A 25983-nucleotide genomic window follows, 5' to 3' on the forward strand; every position below is an offset into this window, starting at 1 on the left:
CATTTCCTTCTGCATGGATGCGTGTTTTGCATATTAAATTTAGGCAGACGGAGCCTCTCGATGAGCCTCGAAAGCTCATTAGTATGAATTAAACAGTGTTCGAAGCTTAAACATGTAACCCATGTCCTTTCTGAGGAGTTTATACAATAGGTGAGAGTCATCAAGAGTCTTAGAGAAGGGATTCTGATTTTAGTATTGTGAGACGAAGTGAAACTAGTTACAATGCACGGTGAAACGTCATAGAATATTAGAAAACCTCAGAAATAGAGTCATTAAATAATTAAAATTGGTTTCAAATATTTTACACGTTCGAAATGAATCTTAAATTTTGTATATATATTTTTAGATTGTCTTCGTTGACGTATAAGAATGAAGTGAATTAGAAGACCACAGAAATAGAGTCATTAAATAACAAAAATTGGTTTCAAATATTCTACTAATATATAAATATTCTAAATGAATCTTAAAATATATTTTTAGTATGTCTTCGTTGACATATAAGAACGAAGTGAATAGACTTCATTTATCTGGCTAGTTTTATCTTAAAAAAAATGGAATTATTAGTGAAACGAAAGAGGGACAAATTAGAATATGAAACAATTAGAAATTAATTAATGGTATTTAATGATTAATATTTTTTGGCGAAGATTTACACAGTTTTTGAATAGTTTGTGTCCTATGTTCTTCATATCAAAGTCTACACTATTACTTCTGGCAATTTTGTTCGCAGCCATCTTGGAATTTGGCGTTTCTTTGAATATTATACGGTTTTCGTGTGTAATTAAATTTTTATGGATAATTAGAACTCTTGTTCTTCCCCATTTGTTACCCTCTTCTCGTAAACAAATAAACAGAGAAGTAATATTATTATAATAGAAAAATATCAATGAACTTCAATCGTTCATGCATTTACGATAAGCAAGGTTGCGTATATAGTAACAGGGGATTAATTTGAATAATTTTTCACCCAATATACTGCATTAGTTTCCAAATATAACTCGTATACTATTGAACCTCACAATCGCCACACTGCACGTTGCATAATAATCAACAGTTTATGCGTGGTAAACAAACGCATCAACCAGCACCAAGTCAATTGACACAACAAAACAATTGTGTTACGAAACAATTCAGTAATATGTCATCATTCTCATCGATAAAAAAAATTGAAATCACCGTGAATATCAAGTTGGACTCTGACAAGTGTGCCCCCAAAATTTCCCACAGTTCCATTCGTTTTGAAACCTTTCGCAAGCGGAATTTTTATTAATAAAATTAATGAAATTGGAGCTTCACAGAGGACTGTCTCAACCCCTAAATATAATAATTCGTATCTTACGTATTTCTTATATTTTTACATATTAAATGCATTCTGTAGTTTTTTGAGGATTAAAATTTCTCACAAATGCATAAACATCCGCAGTCTAGTGATTACATTTTCTTTGCTTTTCTGATGTTGGATCCTTTGGATTTCCCGCGTAAATTTCCCCGTTTCCGTAAACGCGACTCGTTAGTCCGTCAATCCCGAACGACGTTCCATGGAAAACGATAACACCTGCCCCGGTAAATGAGACATAATACTTCCTAGTGGTTAACGATGCTGCAGATTGAAATGATTATTGTTTGCGGTCACCAGAGACGTCGAACGGTGGCTTCCGTGTTCGTGGCGTCGCGTTGTTACCAATTGTCTTCGACGTTAATGACGTTCAAGAAATTTTGCGGCTCGCAATCTTATATCTCCTCTCATCCTCTTCCCTTTGAGTCACGTTGCACTATGACCAATCGTTTACATTATTTACATCTAGTCTGCACCTGCTCAACGTCTTCTATGCATACGTATTGCTCTTAAACCTTTTTCTATATTTCATACACATGATAACACAAATTGAATTTAAGAAATATGGAAATTAAATTTAAATTTCTAGACTTTCCTACGAACAAATCTATTCTCTTATTCCTGGAAGTCACGTCAGAAAATTGCAATTGGTATTGCTAGATGTCTATATTAATAGAGGCTCTGAGAGTTGAATTGAAGAAATAGGTAAATAAAATTTAAATTTCTAGACTTTCCTAGGAACAAATCTATTGCTAGATGTCTATATTAATGGAGGCTCTGAGAGTTGAATTGAAGAAATAGGCAAATAAAATTTAAATTTCTAGACTTTCCTGGGAACAAATCTATTCTCTTATTCCTGGAGGTCACGTCAGAAAATTGCAATTGGTATTGCTGGATGTCTATATTAATAGAGGCTCTGAGAGTTGAATTGAAGAAATAGGTAAATAAAATTTAAATTTCTGGACTTTCCTAGGAACAAATCTATTGCTAGATGTCTATATTAATGGAGGCTCTGAGAGTTGAATTGAAGAAATAGGCAAATAAAATTTAAATTTCTAGACTTTCCTGGGAACAAATCTATTCTCTTATTCCTGGAGGTCACGTCAGAAAATTGCAATTGGTATTGCTAGATGTCTATATTAATAGAGGCTCTGAGAGTTGAATTGAAGAAATAGGTAAATAAAATTTAAATTTCTAGACTTTCCTAGGAACAAATCTATTGCTAGATGTCTATATTAATGGAGGCTCTGAGAGTTGAATTGAAGAAATAGGCAAATAAAATTTAAATTTCTAGACTTTCCTGGGAACAAATCTATTCTCTTATTCCTGGAAGTCACGTCAGAAAATTGCAATTGGTATTGCTGGATGTCTATATCAATAGAGGCTCTGAGAGTTGAATTGAAGAAATAGGTAAATAAAATTTAAATTTCTAGACTCTCCTAGGAACAAATCTATTGCTAGATGTCTATATTAATGGAGGCTCTGAGAGTTGAATTGAAGAAATAGGCAAATAAAATTTAAATATCTAGACTTTCCTAGGAACAAATCTATTCTCTTATTCCTGGAAGTCACGTCAGAAAATTGCAATTGGTATTGCTAGATGTCTATATTAATAGAGGCTCTGAGAGTCGAATTGAAGAAATAGGTAAATAAAATTTAAATTTCTAGACTCTCCTAGGAACAAATCTATTGCTAGATGTCTATATTAATGGAGGCTCTGAGAGTTGAATTGAAGAAATAGGTAAATAAAATTTAAATTTCTAGACTTTCCAAGGAACAAATCTATTCTCTTATTCCTGGAAGTCACGTCAGAAAATTGCAATTGGTATTGCTGGATGTCTATATCAATAGAGGCTCTGAGAGTTGAATTGAAGAAATAGGTAAATAAAATTTAAATTTCTAGACTCTCCTAGGAACAAATCTATTGCTAGATGTCTATATTAATGGAGGCTCTGAGAGTTGAATTGAAGAAATAGGCAAATAAAATTTAAATTTCTAGACTTTCCCAGGAACAAATCTATTCTCTTATTCCTGGAGGTCACGTCAGAAAATTGCAATTGGTATTGCTGGATGTCTATATCAATAGAGGCTCTGAGAGTCGAATTGAAGAAATAGGTAAATAAAATTTAAATTTCTAGACTTTCCTAGGAACAAATCTATTGCTAGATGTCTATATTAATGGAGGCTCTGAGAGTTGAATTGAAGAAATAGGTAAATAAAATTTAAATATCTAGACTTTCCTGGGAACAAATCTATTCTCTTATTCCTGGAAGTCACGTCAGAAAATTGCAATTGGTATTCCTAGATATCTATATCAATAAAAGCTCTGAGAGTGCAAAGGGTTACACATATGTGCAGCACGAGCTACTATTATAACTAGACTGCGTTGTTTATGCATTTATGCAATTTATTATGAAATTTTAATTCTCAAGAAACTACAGAGTTCACTTAATATGCAAAAATATAAGGAATTCTTCAAGCAAGATACGAATTAATATATTTAGGGGTTGAAACAACTACAAAGCTCTTATTCCGTTAATTCTGTTAATCAAAATGTGTCTAATTATAACTAATCCTAATAACAGCGCTACCGTTAACACAGTTACTGGCTTCCTTATAAATTAAAAATGTAATACTCCAAGTACATCAACGACCATTAATTAAGTAATGCATTGTTAACTCGAGATGTAAGGTTCTAGTTGAAACGTTCGATTCATGATTAATGTCGGTCTCCTGGGGGGTGGTAGCTGGCCTCGAAAGCACCTGTCAAAGGGGAGTGGAGGATTCGGGCTCATGAAAGAGTCAGGAGACTCGCCGATGTCTTCACCGCTGAAGGCTCCTCTCGAGGACGAAGCTTCTGGTCGACTTACCAAAGTGTTCTTTGCTCGCAGTACTTGGCCAGTAGCCAGAAGACGGTGACGGAGTTCGTGGAGAGGGCTCTGAAGACCGTGGCTCCGGGGGAATACGCCTCTAGGGCGGCCAGCCACCGATTAGAACTCGTCCAGGGACTCGGTCTTCTGGGCAGCGAGCAGATAGCTGTGTTCGTCTGCACCACTGCATTCCCCTGCGTCGCCTGTCCCCTCTTCGTCTACGAGCCTAGATACAGGCTCATGGTGAGAAGATGCGTCGAAAGCGGCGTACGTCAATTTGGAATCGCCGCGTGTCTCAACAGGGAAGCCACAGGCGCCAAAAGGTAATTGCATTCCAAATTTTCTCATCCAAGAATCTTTGTTGGCTTCCACAAAGCTAGTAAAACCAATTATTTAGCGAATAGAAAATGTAACGATTTAAATTTTTATTCGTTCATTGTGAAATATTTCATTATATTACTCAAATTCCAATTTTCATTTAACAAATAAACAATTACTTTTATACTACTCTTTTATACGTTATTTGATATGTATAAACGGTACAACTACATCGAACATCATTGAGTAGTAAAATCTTCTATTGAAGACCTCAACGTAGCTTATTGTTGAACAGAGTATCATTCAAAACCCCTCAACGCTCATATTTTGCGGATCAACCAAGAATGATCAGTGTTCTTCATTGAATTTGTGTCTAAAAATTTGATTTTTGTCAACTACAATGTTGTATCCAACGTATAATTTGAATATCATCATCCCTTAAGCCTTTGGATGAAAGAAATATCGTTTTTTAAAGCAGTCAGACTCTGACATGAAAGTTAAGGGGTTGATGGTGGAAAACTATAGTTTCAGAATGAAATCCAGTGTCATAGTGTTTGTAAACGTTTCAGATACGCTGAATACGGCACCATGCTCGAGATTAGGGACAGAGTTCTGTTGAAAGATGGCTGTAGTATTCTCAGTACAGTTGGTGGAAGGAGATTCAGGGTCCTCTCTGGGGGAGAAAGGGATGGCTACGACACAGCTCAAGTGGAATTCCTGAGGGACACGATGGTACAGGAAGACCAACTGTTGAGCCTCCTAGAATTACACGACAAGGTAAGAAATTTTCAAACCTATTCAATTTTAATAAAAAAGTTTCAAATTTTAAACAGTGAAAGATAATTAGATGTTTGAAAGACACTTTTGCTTTTACATTCAACTTAATTACACACAAATTAAAATCACATTAATTAATCGTAGTTTCCTACTCTTTCTTCATTCTTCTATTCTTCAACGAAACACTTTCAATCCTTTTGCACATAAGTTAACATCGAGCAAAATCTCCTACTTCTGAAATCTGCTAAATTTGGGGGCACGAAGATCAATTAAAATCGTGTTTCCAGGTGCGAGCGAAAGGCAGAAGATGGTGGGAGACGGTCCCGTCATCCCAGCAGTCCGAAATACAGCGAGTTTTCGGTCGAATGCCAGACACAGAGGAGGATTGGCCACGTCTGCCTGACGGTCCCTCGTGGACATGGTGGTTGTTAGCCATTTTACCACTGGGCCCCCAGTTGCAAGTGGGGATCCTAGGTACTACGAGCCTGGAGAAGAGATTGAGAGCCATCGAGAAGACTTTGGATCACATGGAGCAGAGGCAGCTGACAGTGGCTCCAGCCACGTCCGAGGAAACCACCACCTCGTCGAGCATATGTCGCGACGGCGGTAGCATAACGGAAACGAACGTCTCCGTAGTTCAGCAGTCTTAAAACGGAAACAGGGGGGGTTTGTAGGTCCCCGCGGGACGAATCGTTTAGGCCCTTAGACCGCGACGAACAAAAAAAGGGATTAGAATTTCACTCGATGTACAAAGTACTTGCGGTGTAGGTTATCGAAGATTGCCACTTTTTACTCGATGTATTTAATATCCGGAAACGAGGCGAGAACCCACGGCTCGAGAACTGGCCTGGTTTTTCCTGGGTAAGTCTCCGGCTTTTCTTCTCATACTTAACCCCGTTAATTACGTTTTAAATCGAGTACCCTCTCAAGTTGGTACTCGTTAAACTTACGCGTCCGGGCGTCTTATCGATGAAACGATGATGCAGTTAGGGAATACTGGACGAGGATAGGGCAGGGATAGTCCCTGTTACTTGCTTCGTCTGAACAGTCGAACATTCCAGGTCAAAGCAGCGTCCAAATGTCCATGTTTTGTTGATCTCTGGGCGCTACGAGATCTAGCTGACTTCCAGTCGGTTATAGATTCGCTATATTTTAATTAAAACACGTCACTTATGAGGCAAAAGTAAGGCCAAGTGGTGCTTACTCGAAATTTTAGGAAATAATAGATTTGGAGTTTTATGGATCAGGATTAAATGGGTCGTTAATGGGTAGCTCAAAGCTGATGAGAGTAATGCAATGTTGTCTAGGACTCGAGAAGAAGCATTCCAGAATTTTGGCAGATTTAATACTTGAAAATAGAAGAAACAACAGTTAGTGACTTAACATGTTCACTGTTGAGTGATCCTCGTACCAAGAGAAGTTGAACAGAATGATCTCTGCAGGTTGTGTATGTAACTTTCATCAACTATGAGTAAATATAGAAGCTCTAGGTAATTTTTTCTTTATTAATGGCTATATGAATGAGGATTGATCATATTTGTTGTCGTTCAAAAGTTGGAAACTCTTCGATATTGAAAATAGAGAATCTTTCATGGGGATTTAGACATTTTGTCACTTCTTTAGGAAGAAGTAAACATTTCTTCATGCAAACTTTTATTTAATGGAGGAAGATCAATGTATGTTACAAAATATGATCAAAGTTAAAGCAGTTAAATAATTATCTTGACATTCTATGAAGATTAAAGGTGCAGAAAATGTTGAGTTCCCAGAACGTACAACTTTTGCTCATAACAGTGGACGCGTTACAGAAATTTGGTTTAATGCAAATTTGACATACTTCAAGCACTCGTAAAAACCTATTCAAGTATCATTGACTGTTTTTGAAACATTTATTATTGCGTCGAAAGCCTTAAAAGAACAATTATCTTAACATTCATGGTCCAAGCGATTTTCGACAGAAATTAACCGTTTATTGGGGTTTGTTGATTCGAGAAAAACGATTTGAAATGTTGAAGCTTCAATATTGTCAGCTTCAAAGGTGTGTGAGATGTAATATCTTTGTCGAGTGTTGACTTCTCTTGAAAGTTGAAGATATAGCAAGCATCATGCTCTGAAAAGTTGAAATTTAAGCGTTTATTGGGGATTGTTGATTCGGGAAAAACGATTTTAAATGTTGAAGCTTCAATATTGTCAGCTTCAAGGGTGTGTGAGATGTAATATCTTTGTCGAGTGTTGACTTCTCTTGAAAGTTGAAGATATAGCAAGCATCATGCTCTGAAAAGTTGAAATTTAACCGTTTATTGGGGATTGTTGATTCGAGAAAAACGATTTTAAATGTTGAAGCTTCAATATTGTCAGCTTCAAGGGTGTGTGAGATGTAATATCTTTGTCGAGTGTTGACTTCTCTTGAAAGTTGAAGATATAGCAAGCATCATACTCTGAAAAGTTGAAATTTAAGCGTTTATTGGGGATTGTTGATTCGAGAAAAACGATTTTAAATGTTGAAGCTTCAATATTGTCAGCTTCAAGGGTGTGTGAGATGTAATATCTTTGTTGAGTGTTGACTTCTCTTGAAAGTTGAAGATATAGCAAGCATCATACTCTGAAAAGTTGAAATTTAACCGTTTATTGGGGATTGTTGATTCGAGAAAAACGATTTTAAATGTTGAAGCTTCAATATTGTCAGCTTCAAGGGTGTGTGAGATGTAATATCTTTGTCGAGTGTTGACTTCTCTTGAAAGTTGAAGATATAGCAAGCATCATACTCTGAAAAGTTGAAATTTAAGCGTTTATTGGGGATTGTTGATTCGAGTCAAACGATTTTAAATGTTGAAGCTTCAATATTGTCAGCTTCAAGGGTGTGTGAGATGTAATATCTTTGTCGAGTGTTGACTTCTCTTGAAAGTTGAAGATATAGCAAGCATCATGCTCTGAAAAGTTGAAATTTAACCGTTTATTGGGGATTGTTGATTCGAGAAAAACGATTTTAAATGTTGAAGCTTCAATATTGTCAGCTTCAAGGGTGTGTGGGATGTAATATCTTTGTCGAGTGTTGACTTCTCTTGAAAGTTGAAGATATAGCAAGCATCATGCTCTGAAAAGTTGAAATTTAAGCGTTTATTGGGGATTGTTGATTCGAGAAAAACGATTTTAAATGTTGAAGCTTCAATATTGTCAGCTTCAAGGGTGTGTGAGATGTAATATCTTTGTCGAGTGTTGACTTCTCTTGAAAGTTGAAGATATAGCAAGCATCATGCTCTGAAAAGTTGAAATTTAAGCGTTTATTGGGGATTGTTGATTCGAGAAAAACGATTTGAAATGTTGAAGCTTCAATATTGTCAGCTTCAAGGGTGTGTGAGATGTAATATCTTTGTCGAGTGTTGACTTCTCTTGAAAGTTGAAGATATAGCAAGCATCATGCTCTGAAAAGTTGAAATTTAAGCGTTTATTGGGGATTGTTGATTCGAGAAAAACGATTTTAAATGTTGAAGCTTCAATATTGTCAGCTTCAAGGGTGTGTGAGATGTAATATCTTTGTCGAGTGTTGACTTCTCTTGAAAGTTGAAGATATAGCAAGCATCATGCTCTGAAAAGTTGAAATTTAAGCGTTTATTGGGGATTGTTGATTCGAGAAAAACGATTTGAAATGTTGAAGCTTCAATATTGTCAGCTTCAAAGGTGTGTGAGATGTAATATCTTTGTCGAGTGTTGACTTCTCTTGAAAGTTGAAGATATAGCAAGCATCATACTCTGAAAAGTTGAAATTTAAGCGTTTATTGGGGATTGTTGATTCGAGTCAAACGATTTTAAATGTTGAAGCTTCAATATTGTCAGCTTCAAAGGTGTGTGAGATGTAATATCTTTGTCGAGTGTTGACTTCTCTTGAAAGTTGAAGATATAGCAAGCATCATACTCTGAAAAGTTGAAATTTAAGCGTTTATTGGGGATTGTTGATTCGAGTCAAACGATTTTAAATGTTGAAGCTTCAATATTGTCAGCTTCAAGGGTGTGTGAGATGTAATATCTTTGTCGAGTGTTGACTTCTCTTGATAGTTGAAGATATAGCAAGCATCATGCTCTGAAAAGTTGAAATTTAAGCGTTTATTGGGGATTGTTGATTCGGGAAAAACGATTTTAAATGTTGAAGCTTCAATATTGTCAGCTTCAAGGGTGTGTGTGAGATGTAATATCTTTGTCGAGTGTTGACTTCTCTTGAAAGTTGAAGATATAACAAGCATCATGCTCTGAAAAGTTGAAATTTAAGCGTTTATTGGGGATTGTTGATTCGAGAAAAACGATTTTAAATGTTGAAGCTTCAATATTGTCAGCTTCAAGGGTGTGTGAGATGTAATATCTTTGTCGAGTGTTGACTTCTCTTGAAAGTTGAAGATATAGCAAGCATCATGCTCTGAAAAGTTGAAATTTAAGCGTTTATTGGGGATTGTTGATTCGAGAAAAACGATTTGAAATGTTGAAGCTTCAATATTGTCAGCTTCAAGGGTGTGTGAGATGTAATATCTTTGTCGAGTGTTGACTTCTCTTGAAAGTTGAAGATATAGCAAGCATCATGCTCTGAAAAGTTGAAATTTAAGCGTTTATTGGGGATTGTTGATTCGAGAAAAACGATTTGAAATGTTGAAGCTTCAATATTGTCAGCTTCAAAGGTGTGTGAGATGTAATATCTTTGTCGAGTGTTGACTTCTCTTGAAAGTTGAAGATATAGCAAGCATCATACTCTGAAAAGTTGAAATTTAAGCGTTTATTGGGGATTGTTGATTCGAGTCAAACGATTTTAAATGTTGAAGCTTCAATATTGTCAGCTTCAAGGGTGTGTGAGATGTAATATCTTTGTCGAGTGTTGACTTCTCTTGATAGTTGAAGATATAGCAAGCATCATGCTCTGAAAAGTTGAAATTTAAGCGTTTATTGGGGATTGTTGATTCGGGAAAAACGATTTTAAATGTTGAAGCTTCAATATTGTCAGCTTCAAGGGTGTGTGAGATGTAATATCTTTGTTGAGTGTTGACTTCTCTTGAAAGTTGAAGATATAGCAAGCATCATACTCTGAAAAGTTGAAATTTAACCGTTTATTGGGGATTGTTGATTCGAGAAAAACGATTTTAAATGTTGAAGCTTCAATATTGTCAGCTTCAAGGGTGTGTGAGATGTAATATCTTTGTCGAGTGTTGACTTCTCTTGAAAGTTGAAGATATAGCAAGCATCATGCTCTGAAAAGTTGAAATTTAAGCGTTTATTGGGGATTGTTGATTCGAGAAAAACGATTTGAAATGTTGAAGCTTCAATATTGTCAGCTTCAAGGGTGTGTGAGATGTAATATCTTTGTCGAGTGTTGACTTCTCTTGAAAGTTGAAGATATAGCAAGCATCATGCTCTGAAAAGTTGAAATTTTGATAATAACCAATAAAGCTTCTTATTCTGTTTGATTTGGACGTGTTTGACGCCTGGAAATGTTCGACTGTCGATAGGAATACTATCTCGAGAGCCTGACGATCTAACAATTGATTTGTTCGAGGAAAACAGGCGATCCAGAAAGTGACATATCCGAGACGTAGGATATCGTTTGCCTCGGTAAGGCGTCACGGTCCAATTTGCGCTGTTGCAATACGCAAATCTGTTCTTCCAGAATATTCTATATACATATATCTATATGTATACACACATTTATGTATACACGTACACGAGCAAACATATACGTTGCAATCAGAGGTACGCGTGTCGTCTTTACGCTTACGTTGAGATCGAATACCGACTCGAAACTTTTTACCTTGTAAACGAATCACGCGAATATATACTCATAACGATGGTACAACGGCGAGGATGGTGTATTTATTGTGGGTGTGCTGAGTACAAAAACGTTCCACCGGAACCCCCCGTACGAGAGGACGAGAACGTTAGTTTTGTTTTAGCTTGTTCTCCGAGACGCGATCGAAGATCGAATGTTACGAAACTGGCGAAACGATAGTATAGTATCTGGTTTCGTGACTGCAGAGCAAAAATATCGAGGAGACCAAGTACCAAATGAAAAGAAACCTTGAACATTTTACGTTTGAAAATTCGGATTCGTCTCGTCTTGGTACTTAGCCTCTTTGGTATACAAATTATTATCGCGTCAAGTGTTCGATGTTTCGTTTCCTCGAGATTTAACTGTTCAATTTTTCCTGAGACATGCGGCGAAGTTGAGAAAGTTGAAGAAAGTACAAATATTTCAGTCGCACTTGTCGTGAATTTCGTGGGGATTTCTGATTTATTTTTGCTCGTGATCCGTGATGATCCTTTAACGCGTCTCGTATGCTGACAATCGCTGACATGGTCTGGTCGATAAACGTAGCGATTGAGTACCTAGGACGTGTTAATCCGTGCAATGGAGAATTATTGGGAAGAACGTTCTTTTCCCCCGCTCAGCTTCTCACAGTCGGCCATATTTGTTAGGAAGATGTTTACTACAACGACCAGTACGTGTGGCAATGCGCTCTCGAAGTGGCACGAAACTCAATTTTTTATACTGTCTGGCCTGTATTCAGAACGCTCTAGTAGAACGAACTATACTCCTTTAATTTTCTTAACGATGTACATTGATTAGTTCTGTTTTCCTAGAATCTATCGAGAACGTTTGACCATTGATAATTAAAGATTCTGAGGTATTAAAAAATTCGTTGAATTGCACGAAAACAATCGCCAAATGGAGACTATTCTCAATAATTAGAGTAAATGCCTGTTATCGAACGGTGGAGATTAATTTCTGTCGGTAAGCATAATCGAGAAACAAAGGCGTATCGTTTGGTGATAATACAGTGTTATGAATACGAGCCTTTAAGTTTATTCCGTCGCTCATAAGACTTTTTCGACTACGGTAGCATATAGTAATTTATTTTCATGCGGATTTTTTAATGTCACCCGAGACATAATAGCGATCGTCCGAAGAGCTAGGAACGTCATATCAATCATGCAATCAAACATATACAAACGAAAAGAAAAGCGTATGCGCCCTGTTGTCATGATTATTAATCATTATTATTGTTATTATTACTATTACGATTTAAGTATAGTACTGTTGCTATAAAAGTGAGTACTGTCTACACCACTATTAGCTTTTAGCGTCGTCGGTATTCTATATTATTGAACGAATAACGACAATGATCGACGAATTGGCATTGTTCGAATATGTATGTATATTTCCGATTCTCGAAAGTGTGTAGAGTAAAAGGGGAAAGAAAATGAATTTTTTGTTTTTTCATCGCCGTTTCTAATCGATATAATGACGCACCGGGCTTCGTCTCCAAGGAAATTGAACGATGAACGGTGGTCTCCGAAACTTAGATTTATATTCTCTTCTCTAGACTTTTACGAAGTTGTGAATCATGCATTGTGATATTACTGTATAGCCTACCTATTGTATATTGTTATAACATACATTACAAAATAGTATGTAATGTCACACAACTTTCCATTTTTACTTCAACATTTCTATATTTATCTTCATCTCTTCATATGGAATTATTGTAATAAAATATCATGAAATCGAACATTTTTTAGTATTTATTTCATTCTATAGAAATTATTCGCGAATAATTGATTAGAATTTTGAAAATTGAGAGGAATCACGATTATATGATCAAATTATATGTTCCATTTTAGTTCTGTTCTAGAAAACACACATTGTATACTCCATGCTTCCCATTTTGTTGTTATTATTATTTATGATAATAATAACCTGGGAGAAATTTTAATGGGAGATTCTAGAGGCCAAAATAAGACGAAAATGAAGGATACTAATTTGTTGATTGAGGCTTCGTTAAAAAGTTATGGAAACATTTCTGGCCACACAGTATATTTTCGGTAAAGTATTTTTTTTCTCGAAAGTGGATAGGATTTCGAGGGTATGTCTATTGACCAAAAATTATTCTAATTGACCCTCGAAACAGAAAATAATTTTTTCAGATCGATTTGAAATTTTTCAATTTTGTCGAAAAATTACACACCTTCTCGAATTTTTTTCTAGAAAATGGGTAGGATTTCGGGGATATATCTAATGACCAAGAATCATTGTAATTGGCCCCTGCAGCCGGAAATAATTTTTTTAGATCGATTTGAGATTTTTTAATTTTGACGAAAAATTTTACACATTCTCGAATTTTTTTCTCGAAATTGGATAGGATTTCGAGGGTATGTCTATTGACCAAAAATGATTGTAATTAACCCCCCTAGCTAAAAATAATTTTTTCAGAATGATTAGAAATTTTTTAATTTTGTCGAAAAATTTCACACGTTCATAAATTTTTTTATAGAAAATGGGTAGGATTTCGGGGATATGCCTATTGACCAAAAATGATGGTAATTAACCCCCCTAGCTAAAAATAATTTTTTCAGAATGATTTGAAATTTTTTAATTTTGTCGAGAAATTTCACACCTTCTCGAATTTTTTTCTCGAAATTGGATCGGATTTCGAGGGTATATCTAATAACCAAAAATTATTCTAATTGACCCTCGAAACCGAAAATAATTTTTCCAGAGTGATTTGAAACTTTTCAATTTTGTCGAAAAACCCCCTGTCGATTTTTCTTAAAAATTTGTTTTTGATTTTTAGTACTTTTGTTTGACGCCCTATAGAAAAGTTGTTTAATACTTTCTTGTAGGTGCCCGTGAGCTCTACTTCAGAAAAAAGTTTCATTGGAATATACTCACTACTGTAGGAGATATGGCTATGTGAAAATTGGGCCATTTTTATGGTGTTTTTCTCACTTTACCGTGTTAAGGAGTAACTTTTCGAATATTTTTGCGATTTCTACATATTCTCTACTAAAATACACGTAGTTTGCTTTTTTAAACATTGAAATCCTTCAATCCGTTCAGAAGTTATGATGTTTTAAAGATACACACGAAATTTTGGGGTGACATTTCTGGCCTGAAATGATATTTTCGGTAAGGAATTTTTTTCTCAATAATGGTTAGGATTTCGAGGTTATGTCTCTCCACCAAAAATGCTTGTAATTGACCCCCGGAACGAATAATAATTTTTTCAAAACGATTTGAAATTTTTCAATTTTGTCGAAAAATGTCACATGTTTTTGAATTTTTTTCTCGAAAATGGTTAGGATTTCGAGGATATCTGTGTTGACCAAAAATGATTATAATTGACTCCCGCAACCGAAAATAATTTTTTCGTGAAAGATTTGAAATTTTTTTCAATCAACACAACAAATTGATATTTTTGATTTTCGTCTTATTTTGGCCTCTAGAATGTGCCATTAAAATTCGTATAGTAGGCACACAATAATCCCTAATAATACGATATGAAAATAAATCATTTTATCCTTTTTAAGTACGCAATTCTTAATTCAATAGAAAATATATTTTATTCATTCTTTTAATACAATTTAACTGAATGGGAATTTCACTAATAATGGAGATACATTTTCTGGAATTTGTTTAATAAACAGAGAGACTTTGCATGATCTTGTTAAACATCTATGTTTTTAGAGCTTCGTTAAAGATCAGTAAGATCATCATAAAGTGTTAACTAAATCATTATTAAAGCCAACAAAAGTAGGACAAGGTACAAAATAAATCTAACACACAAATGTATTTCTTTGTTCCAGGTTTTACTGGTGCTCTAGAGTCCCATTATCAAATGATCGTTGACACTCATAAAATTATCAACACGCTATAGAAAACGATTATAACACGTCTATTATGATAGAATTAAATCATATTCCCACGAACCTCACGAACCAACGAAAATGAGTGTTGAGATTGGCTCTAATACACAGATAGCACGTGATTCTTTATCTTAAAACTTGTTTATAAACTAAAAATCAACTTCTAATCCTTGTTTATATCTAGAGTATCAATTATTATGTTTAATTATAATTTATAAAAAAAGCGGCCACTCAGAAAGCTCCACTTCCCAGGCCCCTCGCACTGAGTACAAGGGGTGAACGATCATCGATGACTGAGAAGTTGAACGAAGTCAACTTCTCGAGTCGTCCTCACGCTCAGGGAAAGGGGCTATCTATCCTCATCGTGGTTGCATCAACTCTGCGTTTAGGCACAGAGCAAATTAGATCTACTACAGAAATGATCCTGTGAAGTATGATCTTAATAATTTCCACCGTCTCCAGCGCATATCTACCATTTATCTCGTAACTTCAACAGCGAGAAAGCGGTTAACCTGTTTGCCCTCTAGCGTTAAAAAACGCGAACTACAGGTTGCAATACACTACTACAGACGATCTCGTCTGTGAGACTATCTATACATATTGATAGGTGTATCTACAGTTAGTCACAGAGGTATCTGTATTATCAAAATTGTAGATACGATTAATATTTTTTAACGAATATGAATACCTTTATTTATATTAATAAAATTAAAAAGATTGTTTTATAGTTTATTTAAAACATTAATTTTGTAAATTAAAAATAATAAATATTATTTAAAACAAATTATTTAATTTTCAAAAAAAAACAAAATTTATTGAGACATTAAATTTACGACGTATTGTTTAAATTTTCAGTTCGTAATTTTTTTATTCATTTTAAGTAAACTATTCTGGTAAGATGAAGTGTGAAGGATTAGATTTTATGACCTATTTGTTTCTGTCAATTTTCGTTGCAAAATATGTTAGTTACATATCATACTTCAGAGTTCTGAAAATTGATTTAGATAAATTTCTGGGAAGAGTAAAAAAGTTTAGATTTCTATTTGGCTCTGAGAGAAATTTATTCGTACGGTATAACTATAGTTATGATTTTATAATTATTTCAATGAGTATGGTTATTATACTGGGTGACTATATTAAAGTATAAAAATAGTTTTTTAAAAATGTAATTACTTGATGAGCGTCATCCGACGAAATCTTCTTGATCAATTATGATTTATAAGTGGTTCCTCAATTTCACTTTTAAGAAGATATTAATTTCAAGATATTGCTATAGTCAACCACTCTACCAACTTATCCACAACTCGTTCGATATTGCTATAGTCAATTTATAATATTTAATTAAAAATTTAGTTTTCTCTAAATAGAGAATAATAATATTATAAAATTTAATAATATTATTAAATAGCTTTCTTTGGATCATATCAGGCTATTTCATAAGAATTTCATTGTATATTCATTGGTCAAATCTGTGCAAAATTATTGTCGTTATTACATATATATATTGGAGAAAATTAACTACATTCAGAATAGATTTAATTAATTGCTGCTGGTTAATTATATATTCTATATCGTAGGACATATTTTTTTGTTGCTTGATAAATAAAAAAAAGTAATATTTCAACTTTTTGGAGGCGCCGGGTATCGATCCCGGTACCTCTCGCATGCTAAGCGAGCGCTCTACCATCTGAGCTACGCCCCCGGTTGAAAATCATGTTCAAAAAGAGAATTGTTAATTAAAAGCCTCAGTGTAAAAATATATTTTCGAACAATATTACGAAGAAAACTTACAATGAGCTGTAAGATAGATTTTGAAGGACGAACAACAGAGTATCGAAAATATAATATTTAAAATAAATATAATTCATGAAACAACAAGAATATAAAATATAAATTTAGACAAAATTTTGTCGATCATTTTATGATTGAAGAGTATGTAAAAGACAATACTACAGAGTATCGAAAACATAATATTTAAAATAAATACAATTCATGAAGCATCAAGAATATTCAACAAAATAACTGTAAATAAATTATAAATTTTTGACAAAATTTAGTCGATCATTTTATAATTGAAGAGTATGTAAAAGACAATACAACAGAGTATCGAAAAATATAATATTTAAAATAAATATAATTCATGAAGCATCAAGAATATTCAACAAAATAACTGTAAATAAATTATAAATTTTTGACAAAATTTTGTCGATCATTTTATGATTGAAGGGTACTTAAGGGACAATATGACAGTATCGAAAACATAATATTTAAAACAAGAATACCCAACAAAATAACAGTAAATAAATTATAAATTTAGAGAAAATTTTGTCGATCGTTTTATGATTGATTTTTCGTAATACTGAGAGACACAATTTCACAGTTTAATTTGAATAAAATGATATTAAAACCCATTAATCATATTTTTATTTTTTTAGGTATTAAAATTGGAACCACTGAGATTGCTGGATGAGAACCACTGGTGTACGTTCTGAAAGGGACAAAGAAATGCCCTTGTACACGCACGCTCTGTGGAAATCCAGAGGGTGTGCTGAGTGGTGCTCGAGTAGCAGGGAAACAGGTCGCTGAGGAAGATCGATCCTACTGAACTACACGTTTCGATCAGTTCGAGTATTGACCCGGAACGATTACCCTCAATCCCCGCCAATTTTCTCTCGATAATGATTGCCTGTGCTTTTCCAAGAGTTTCCAAGGTTTCAGCAACTTAAATCCCGGGTCTACCGTGAAATTTCGTGAACTATTTCGAAATTAACGTAACAGAAAAACGTAGGCCTAATCTCCAGGATCCTCCATGCCTAGAAAATCCACTTTGCACGCAATTTCCTTAGCTGACCGCCATTTTTTTCACGTAAACCGTGTAAATTTCTCTCTGGACACGTTACGTAGGCCGTCTTTACGCTCTGATTTGTCTAAATCGATGCAAAAATACATCTCACTCCCATTAACGCCAATGGAAAACCCTTCGACCGGGTCGCTAAATTGTTTAATTTAATAATTTAACGTAAATATCAAGTAATATTAAATATGTTACTAGGATAGTAGGAGCGCGACGAAGGTGAGTGTTAACTGTGTTGTAACTTTACAATTTTCACCGTGCAAATTTTCCATCTCTATGCTCCTGTAAACGACACAGGACATTCTCCCCTCATCAACTTATCCGCGAATTAGGCGTTTCTTTTCGTCTTCTTACAATAACATCGAAGGAAAAGAATTATTTCCTCGGAAGATTTAAGCCTTGCACTTGTTTTCAATCGATTTTATAAGGAACAGGGCTAAAAGAAATTAAAATGAAACTAAAAATGAAATGGGAAGAGGAATGGATATGTAAAGCTCCTTCTCATATTAAAAGATTTACTGTGAGTTTTTTTTATCACTCTACTGAAGAAAGGAAATTAATGACACCAAGAAGGGAACAAGTGATATTTACTCGCATAAGGATTGGACATTCTAGAATGACTCACTCTTACTTACTGTCACGAGACCCTGCACCTATATGTGATAAGTGCTCTGAGAGAATGACGATTGAACACCTCATGATAAACTGCTCCAAATAGAACAGGACCCGTATGCAACATAGTTTGGAACCTGAGCTCGAAGACAACCTCGTCGGTCATAAAATGCGGAGCGTACTCTAATTTCTTAGAGAAACTGGACTTTTCAATAAGTTATTATAAGTATTATTAATTGTGCCGATGTCGCTAATAACCATGTAGTTGATGCGACGTTAAACTATTAATAAAAAGAAAAAGTAGCCCTTAACACTAAACCTACCGACACTTCGTGTATACCTATTCCTACCATGACCGGTCACATCATTTCTAATCGCCTAATTTTTGCATTATATCGTATAATATACAGTCGTGTGATCAGAAGGAATTGTTGAAACTTCATTAGGTATGTAGCGTCAAAGTAAATGTGAAAATAAACATAGAAGATAGCAAAAATTATAGTAGGTGATAAGGTTATTAGATAGAGGATGAAATGCCCTTTAAAACGAGCGTTTGTGCGAGTCGATAGCGTAATTAGTTCCGGAGATATGAGGATTTTAGTTTCAAGTCGATCGCGTGAAAGTAAATTGCAAAATAGACATGGAAGATAAAATAAATTGTAATAGTTTTTATAGTCATCAGATGGGGGATGAAATGCCCTTTAAAATGAGCGTTTGTGCGAGTCGATAGCGTAATTAGTTCCGGAGATATGAGGATTTTAGTTTCAAGTCGATCGCGTGAAAGTAAATTGCAAAATAAGCATGGAAGATAAAATAAATTATAATAGTTTTTATAGTCATCAGATAGGGGATGAAATGCCCTTTAAAACGAGCGTTTGTGCGAGTCGATAGCGTAATTAGTTCCGGAGATATAGCGATTTTAGTTTCAAGTCGATGCGGTGGCTAGTTTCGGAGATATAGGGTCCGGAAGTGTTTGTTTACTTTCCGCTGGTCAAGGTCGTTGACCGCACGTGCTCCGAGAGAAACTAGGTCACTGGGCCACGCTAGTCACGTGTCACGTGCGAGACAAAGAGGTCCGGCGCGACGCGTCAGACGGAGACAGCGATAGTCAAATTAAAAAAAATACCCCTTTACATAAATTACGATATCTCGAAAACGGTAAGTCCGATCGACAAAAACCAAAAACCGTTTTAAAGGGGAAGGTTCACCGCTGCCAACAGTGGTTCGATAATTAAGAAAACCCTAGTAGTTTCGGAACTGCACGCGTCTAAAGTTTAACTATTTTTAATACGCGTTAATAGCCTTGTCTAACACGGGGAAGCGAGAGACAGCGGAATTTAAAAAATTACCTTTTACATAAATTACGATATCTCGAAAACGGTAAGTCCGATCGTCAAAAACCAAAAACCGTTTTAAAGGGGAGGCCTTGCCGCTTCTAACAATATCTTAATAATTAATAAGTCCCTAGTTGTTTCGGAACTGCACGCGTCTAAAGTTTTACTATTTTTAAGACGCGTTATTAAACTGTTTTAAGACAATGGAAACTGAATACTGGACTATATACAGGGTGTTCGGCCACTCCTGGGACAAATTTTAATGGGAGATTCTAGAGGCCAAAATAAGACGCCCGATCGTTATAGGCGAAAGAGACTACATATTTTTCTCAGAAAATAAACAATAAGAATAGAAGTGAATATTGAAAAATTCATTGTACGTATGCTATAAGAAAAATCGTGACGTTAAATCGTGCGCTAAAATAACATTGTGCGTTAGAAATTCTAAACAAAATTATAAAAACGGTCTTTTGACCGGTTCGTGGTAGATTTAGTGTTAATATTCGATTGGTAGAATGCAGTGTCCAATATTTCCAATCGATAAAACATTAACACTTTGACTGCCACGTGACCCACATATGGGTGACAGAACTTTCAACAGTGAAACTAAAACAATGAATTCTCAAGTTGAAATGTTAAAAAAAATCAATTTTAATAGGCTTCGTAAATTTTAACAAGGTTAGAAAGGCAACTATTACGACAATTTTTAAGTTGAGTAGTTTACAATTGCCTAAAATGAAAGTTTTTAGACAGTCAACGTGATAGAACGAAAGTCGTCGATTTCAAATGAGATTGAATTTATTTTTTGCCTTGTAAATGCAATCAACGATATTGTTTGGAAAATAGTTGTCTTTAACACTTTGACTGCCACGTGACCCACATATGGGTCACAGAACTTTCAACAGTGAAACTGAAACAATGAATTCTCAAATTGAAATGTTAAAAAAAAATCAATTTTAATAGGCTTCGTAAATTTGTAACGAGGTTAGGATTTAACAATTTAACAATTTCAGGATTTTAAACTGGCAGTCAACGTGTTAATATTCAATGAGAAAAAGGTAATCTACTATAAAAATAATCATTTTGAATCTTTTATTTGGCAATTGTTTGGGCATTCTCTGAGACGATGGTGTTTAAAATGAAGCTAATTGTTTATTTAACTGTGCTCAAGACCGTGATTAGCAACAATCATGAAAAATGAAATGCTTAATGCTTCCACATTCGAAGTGAAATAAAACACCAAGAAAAATTCAAAAATCAACCTTTAAGAGGATCATTGCAAAATTGAGCTTTCAATCTTTGAAACTTCCCCAGAAAAATTATTTTAAGTCTCCCTTTCCGGTAAGAATTCTCGATCCCGAAGGTTCCACGCCTAATTCGAGCTAGTTTCACGGTCCCGATGCTTCTGTAAATCATGCATGCGTGTCTAATGGCAGCCCTGAATAATGCACGGCAATTTTCGCTTTAATCGCGAAAACATTTATTTGACGTTTGATTTCACTGGCTGTTTTGTCGAATAATTCCGGAAACGTTCACGTCGAGTCACGACGAGGATAATTCGAAGATTAGGATAACTTCAGGATATCCGATACTTAACTATCCGAATATCATCTTTGTTCATTACAGCGGGGAAATTGTCCGGGTGGATAATCCATGCTTGTGCGTATCACGCTCGCGCATGGTTGCGTAATCCGTTCCTCCGACTGGTTGTTTTTCAGATCGCTCGTGGCCTCTATAAAAGCAACGCTAGGATACAGAAATCGACTATTTGCAGGTTGGTGTCTTCGACATGTGGCTGAACAAGTGGGTCCTTTATGGTTTCGTGCTCGCCTGGGCACATGCCGACCAAGACGTCCAATTGGAGATCCCTCAGGGTATGCTGAAGGGACTGAAAACGGAGACTGTCCTCCACAATAAAGCATACTACAGTTTCAAGGGTATACCTTACGCGGCACCAAATGTTGGACCTAATAAGTTTCGAGTAAGTAAAACTCACCAGTAGTCTGTGAGCTGACTGTTGCAATGATGATCAGCGACAGAATACAGAGTAAAACTTCATAAATTGGACTCCACTTTAGGAATTGTAGCATTAGATAGACTGTCAATGAGTTCAGCATGTTTTCTGGTAACGAAATCCAAGTATAAATCACTCTAATCTAATGTGTAGATGCCAGAGCCAGCAGACTCGTGGGAGGGAGTGTACGACGCATCCAAACAGCGTTCCACGTGTCCCTTCTTTTGCATATTCAAAAACGGGCTTGTCGGCGATGAGGATTGCCTCTATCTGAACGTGTACACCCCAGCGCTGGACAAGGAAGCTCGTAAAGCAGTTATGGTATGGTTTCATCCTGATGGCTGGGACTCTGGCTTGGGCGACGACATGCTCTTTGGGCCGGACTTCTTGCTCGAGAACGACGTGGTGCTCGTCACCGTTAATTTCAGGCTTGGAGTGCTAGGTAAACTGAAGGATAAGCTTCTGAGAAGCTCTTTACGTTTCATAGAATCGCTCTGAAATGGATATACTATCTATTTCTGTGTGTATTTTAGGATTCCTGAACACTGGAGACAAACACGCTCCTGGGAACGCTGGCATGAAAGACCAGGTTATGGCGTTGAAGTGGGTGAAGGATAACATACACTTCTTCGGGGGCTGTCCAAATAGAGTCACTATCTTTGGTCAGAGCTTTGGGGGAGCTTCTGTTCAGTATCACATGTTGTCTCCCATGTCAGAAGGTAGCAAAGAGTTTCATTAGACATGCTCTTCGTATTGAAAGCTTGTTGAATTCTTAACATGCCCGAATCTGTGTTTAAACTCTATCACGACCCGATACTCATCTTCCTGTTACACTTTAGGCTTATTCAACGGCGTTATCGAGCAAAGTGGAAGCGTGGTTAATCCTTGGAGTATAGCGTACAATCCAAGAGAACAGGCCTTTATGTTAGGCGAGGCTCTAGGAATACAGACTACAGACACCGCAGAATTGGTGCAGAAATTGACAGAAATTCACGTTAAAGACATCTACGAAGCGTCGAACGAGATCATGAAGAATCAGGTGAAGTAATTTAATTTAGGATAGTGGATTTCTGCAACTCGAATCTCTTCAATTTTTCATAATTTACCCAGGCTACCAAGGCTATTTTTAAGGCATCGTGATTAAATTAATCGTGAAATGTGTAAAATATGCTCAAACAAGGTTTTCGATGTTTTAATACAGAACATACTGAATGGATTCATGCACGCTTTCGTTCCATCGGTGGAGGTCGATTTGGGCCAGGATATATTTCTGTCGACCGATCCATGGACCCTTCTGAAGTCTGGAAAAATCGCTGACGTGCCAGTGATGGCTGGAACCGTTGCTGACGAGTCTAAATTCTTTGCACAACGTATGCATTGCGGCGACTTTTAACCTTCCATTTACCACTGTTAACACTTTACCGACCGATAAAACAGTTGATTAATAGGCTATCAGTCGGTAAACGCCGACCGATAAAACAGTTGATTAATAGCCTATCAGTCGGTAAGCGTTAGCCGGTAAAACAGTCGATTAATAGGCTATCGGTCGGTAAAGTGTTAACATGTTTGAGCATGACTTTTACACTCGTGAAACTTCATATCCATTATACCAAGTTTTTATACTTTTATTTCCTTATGCAACCATTTGATAAATTGGCTTATTTCTGGTTCTTAGAAAGTTCCAGAAAAATTTATTTTGCAGATATTATTTGTTAATTAGTGTTGAGAAGACCAGTTTAAAATGGTACCTTAACACTTTACCGACCGGTAGCGGTTGATTAATCGGCTATCGGTCGGTAAACGCCGGCCGATAAAACAGTTGATTAATAGGCTATCGGTCGGTAAGCGTTAGCCGGTAAAACAGTCGATTAATAGACTATCGGTCGGTAAAGTGTTAAGATGTTTGTGATAATTAGTAAGTATTCTTTAATTTAAACAGTGATGTTGGACAGCATAGAAACGTTGAACACAGAGCCAGAGCTATTCCTGCCAAACGATCTGAATTACACCGATTCAAACATAAGAAGAGCATCCGGCGAATGTTTGAGAAGATTCTATTACGGAGACAAGCACGTGTCGAAGGATAATATAAACGAATACAGCAAGGTAATGCCTGAATCAGGATGATCGATATGCTTTGCATTAATTTCGTTTGCATTTTCTAGATGTTAAGCGATGTTTTCTACAATGGGGGACAATTACTATCGTTGGACATCTTGGCGACTCGAAACACAGCGCCGATTTACGAATATCTGTTCACCTACGAGGCCCCTCTTGGATATATGAGAAATATTTTTGGCATGAACGATGGTGAGATCGATGTTATTACAGGAAAATGATGTAAAAAATGGTATATGTTTGTTTGTTTTTATTGCAGGAACGGCGGGGGTTGCGCACGGCGATGAACTGAATTATTTGTTTTACTCAACCGCCTTTAAAAATCTGCCTGAACCGGACTCCTCTGTGGAGAAGATGACGAACATTATGACTAAATTGTGGACTAATTTTGCTAAAGACAGGTTGGTAACAATCGTCAATGTTGACATCATTTTTAATAACTTTCTATGGTTTCTTATGATTTATAACTTTTTATGGTTTTATCAGCCTATTGATCATTGTTCTTTCAGAAACCCAACTTCGAAAATGGACGACGATATTACAGTGAATTGGGAACCAAGAGGAAACGACGATAGTTACCTCAACATCAACCAAGAATTAAAAATGGAGAATAATCTCATGCAAGATAGGCATAATTACTGGAAAAGGAAGTATAAAAATATACTTCCAGAAAATGTGTGATATAATTTACCAAATAAGGTAGGTATAACCAAAAAGCAGATATGATACTTATATTCATACCAAAACATTGTAGAATACAACTGCATTATAAAAATTTATGCTAATTCTTATTCCTTGTTTAATTCCTCTCTTTTTTTACCATTAAAACATATCTCTTTTTGAATTTTAAACTTCGATGTTTAACAAGTCTCATTCGACATTTTTTCAAGTCCAAACCAAACAGATAACGCTTGAAAGTTACAAAATGCAACAACAGTGTAAATGAAACACTTATTTTAACAGGAAAGTTTCAAACAAGACACTTAAATTCATATTGGGAGCCTCTGGTAACAAAATTGGAGTATAATTTGGAGTGCAAAGGGTTAATGCAGAATGATAAATAACTCCAGATATTTTTTTATCGACCTTAAACTTCCAGTTGGATATCCTTCTACCATCAATTATTATTCAGTCTCATTCGACATTTTTTCAAGTCCAACCCAAACAGATAACGCTTGAAAGTTACAAAATGCAACAACAGTGTAAATGAAACACTTATTTTAACAGGAATGTTTCAAACAAGACACTTAAATTCATATTGGGAGCCTCTGGTAACAAAATTGGAATATAATTTGGAGTGCAAAGGGTTAATTCAGGATGATAAATAACTCCAGATACTTTTTTATCGACCTTAAACTTCCAGTTATCCTTCTACCATGTTTTTGAAATATTTGAAAATGTTCTATTCGTTTCTAGGTTTTACGAAACGATTCACCAAAATATTGGTTTAAATAATTGAAAAGGAAGTTCCCAAAATGTGTTCTGACGCATAGAGAGCCACTGGGTCGCGTCTTTCATTCATCGAGCACCATTTGCGTTCTTCTCGTCTCGCTTCGTCCTCGGCTATTGGTTCACCACTCGCATTCCTGTCCCGTGTTTACCAAGATCGCATAAGTTTGCAGGAAGCTCCGTTCGATCATGCATCGACCAATAGCCTGGCGACAGAGGTTACGAGGCGTCCGTGGAATTACCGTTAGCCTCGGGGACGCGAAAGAAGCGGAGGACCCGCCATCTTAACGATTCCACGAACTGACCATTCGCTTTCTTTCTTCTAATCGTTACCACGTTGCCATCGTCGATCTACCATTTGTTCACCACTCACTTTTGTGCTTCGTTTGTACCAGGATACCAGAAACGCGAGGAGACCTCCAGCCACGAGCCACGAACCACGTGCTCTCGTCGAATCAATAACACTTCAAACAGAAATCTGTCAAGAACTCGTGTCTACAAACGCTATGTCTCTTCACACAGTGATCCTTCAGGACGAAGATCTTGTTCACTCCACTCGAGCAAACCATAATTAACAATCAACTTTCATCAGAGTCAAGCTCAGCCCTTGACTACTTTCAAGG

At 35.9% G+C, this 25983-nt stretch overlaps 2 protein-coding genes and 2 non-coding genes across 4 annotated transcripts in view; 2 read left to right on the top strand and 2 right to left on the bottom strand.

Moving 5' to 3' along the window:
- LOC122401892 (LON peptidase N-terminal domain and RING finger protein 3) overlaps window positions 1–9464 on the top strand; it is a 107476-nt gene extending 98012 nt beyond the window's left edge. The window contains exons 7-9 of the mRNA XM_043404317.1: window positions 4228–4529; window positions 5094–5301; window positions 5589–9464. Coding sequence (XP_043260252.1) covers window positions 4228–4529; window positions 5094–5301; window positions 5589–5951 — 873 coding nt within the window. The 3' untranslated portion in view covers window positions 5952–9464. The remainder of the gene's footprint in view (window positions 1–4227; window positions 4530–5093; window positions 5302–5588) is intronic.
- A 5741-nt stretch (window positions 9465–15205) lies between these two features.
- On the bottom strand, window positions 15206–15420 carry LOC122401903. The gene has a single exon (XR_006259476.1). It is a non-coding gene; the product is annotated as a small nucleolar RNA U3 (small nucleolar RNA).
- Window positions 15421–16608: 1188 nt separating this feature from the next.
- Trnaa-agc lies at window positions 16609–16681 on the bottom strand. Its single transcript has one exon. It is a non-coding gene; the product is annotated as a tRNA-Ala (tRNA).
- Window positions 16682–21559: 4878 nt separating this feature from the next.
- On the top strand, window positions 21560–24665 carry LOC122401902 (esterase FE4-like). Its single transcript, XM_043404330.1, has 9 exons — window positions 21560–21760; window positions 21947–22235; window positions 22327–22512; window positions 22633–22832; window positions 22995–23163; window positions 23733–23899; window positions 23959–24103; window positions 24171–24312; window positions 24421–24665. Exons 1-9 carry the CDS (start codon window positions 21569–21571, stop codon window positions 24590–24592), a joined length of 1662 nt encoding a protein of 553 aa, XP_043260265.1. The 5' UTR covers window positions 21560–21568; the 3' UTR covers window positions 24593–24665.
- The last annotated feature ends 1318 nt before the right edge of the window (window positions 24666–25983 follow it).

Source organism: Colletes gigas, unplaced genomic scaffold (genome assembly GCF_013123115.1).
Source record: "Colletes gigas isolate AHSC1104 unplaced genomic scaffold, ASM1312311v1 Colletes_gigas_Sc00029, whole genome shotgun sequence".
NCBI classification, from domain to species: Eukaryota; Metazoa; Arthropoda; class Insecta; order Hymenoptera; family Colletidae; genus Colletes; species Colletes gigas.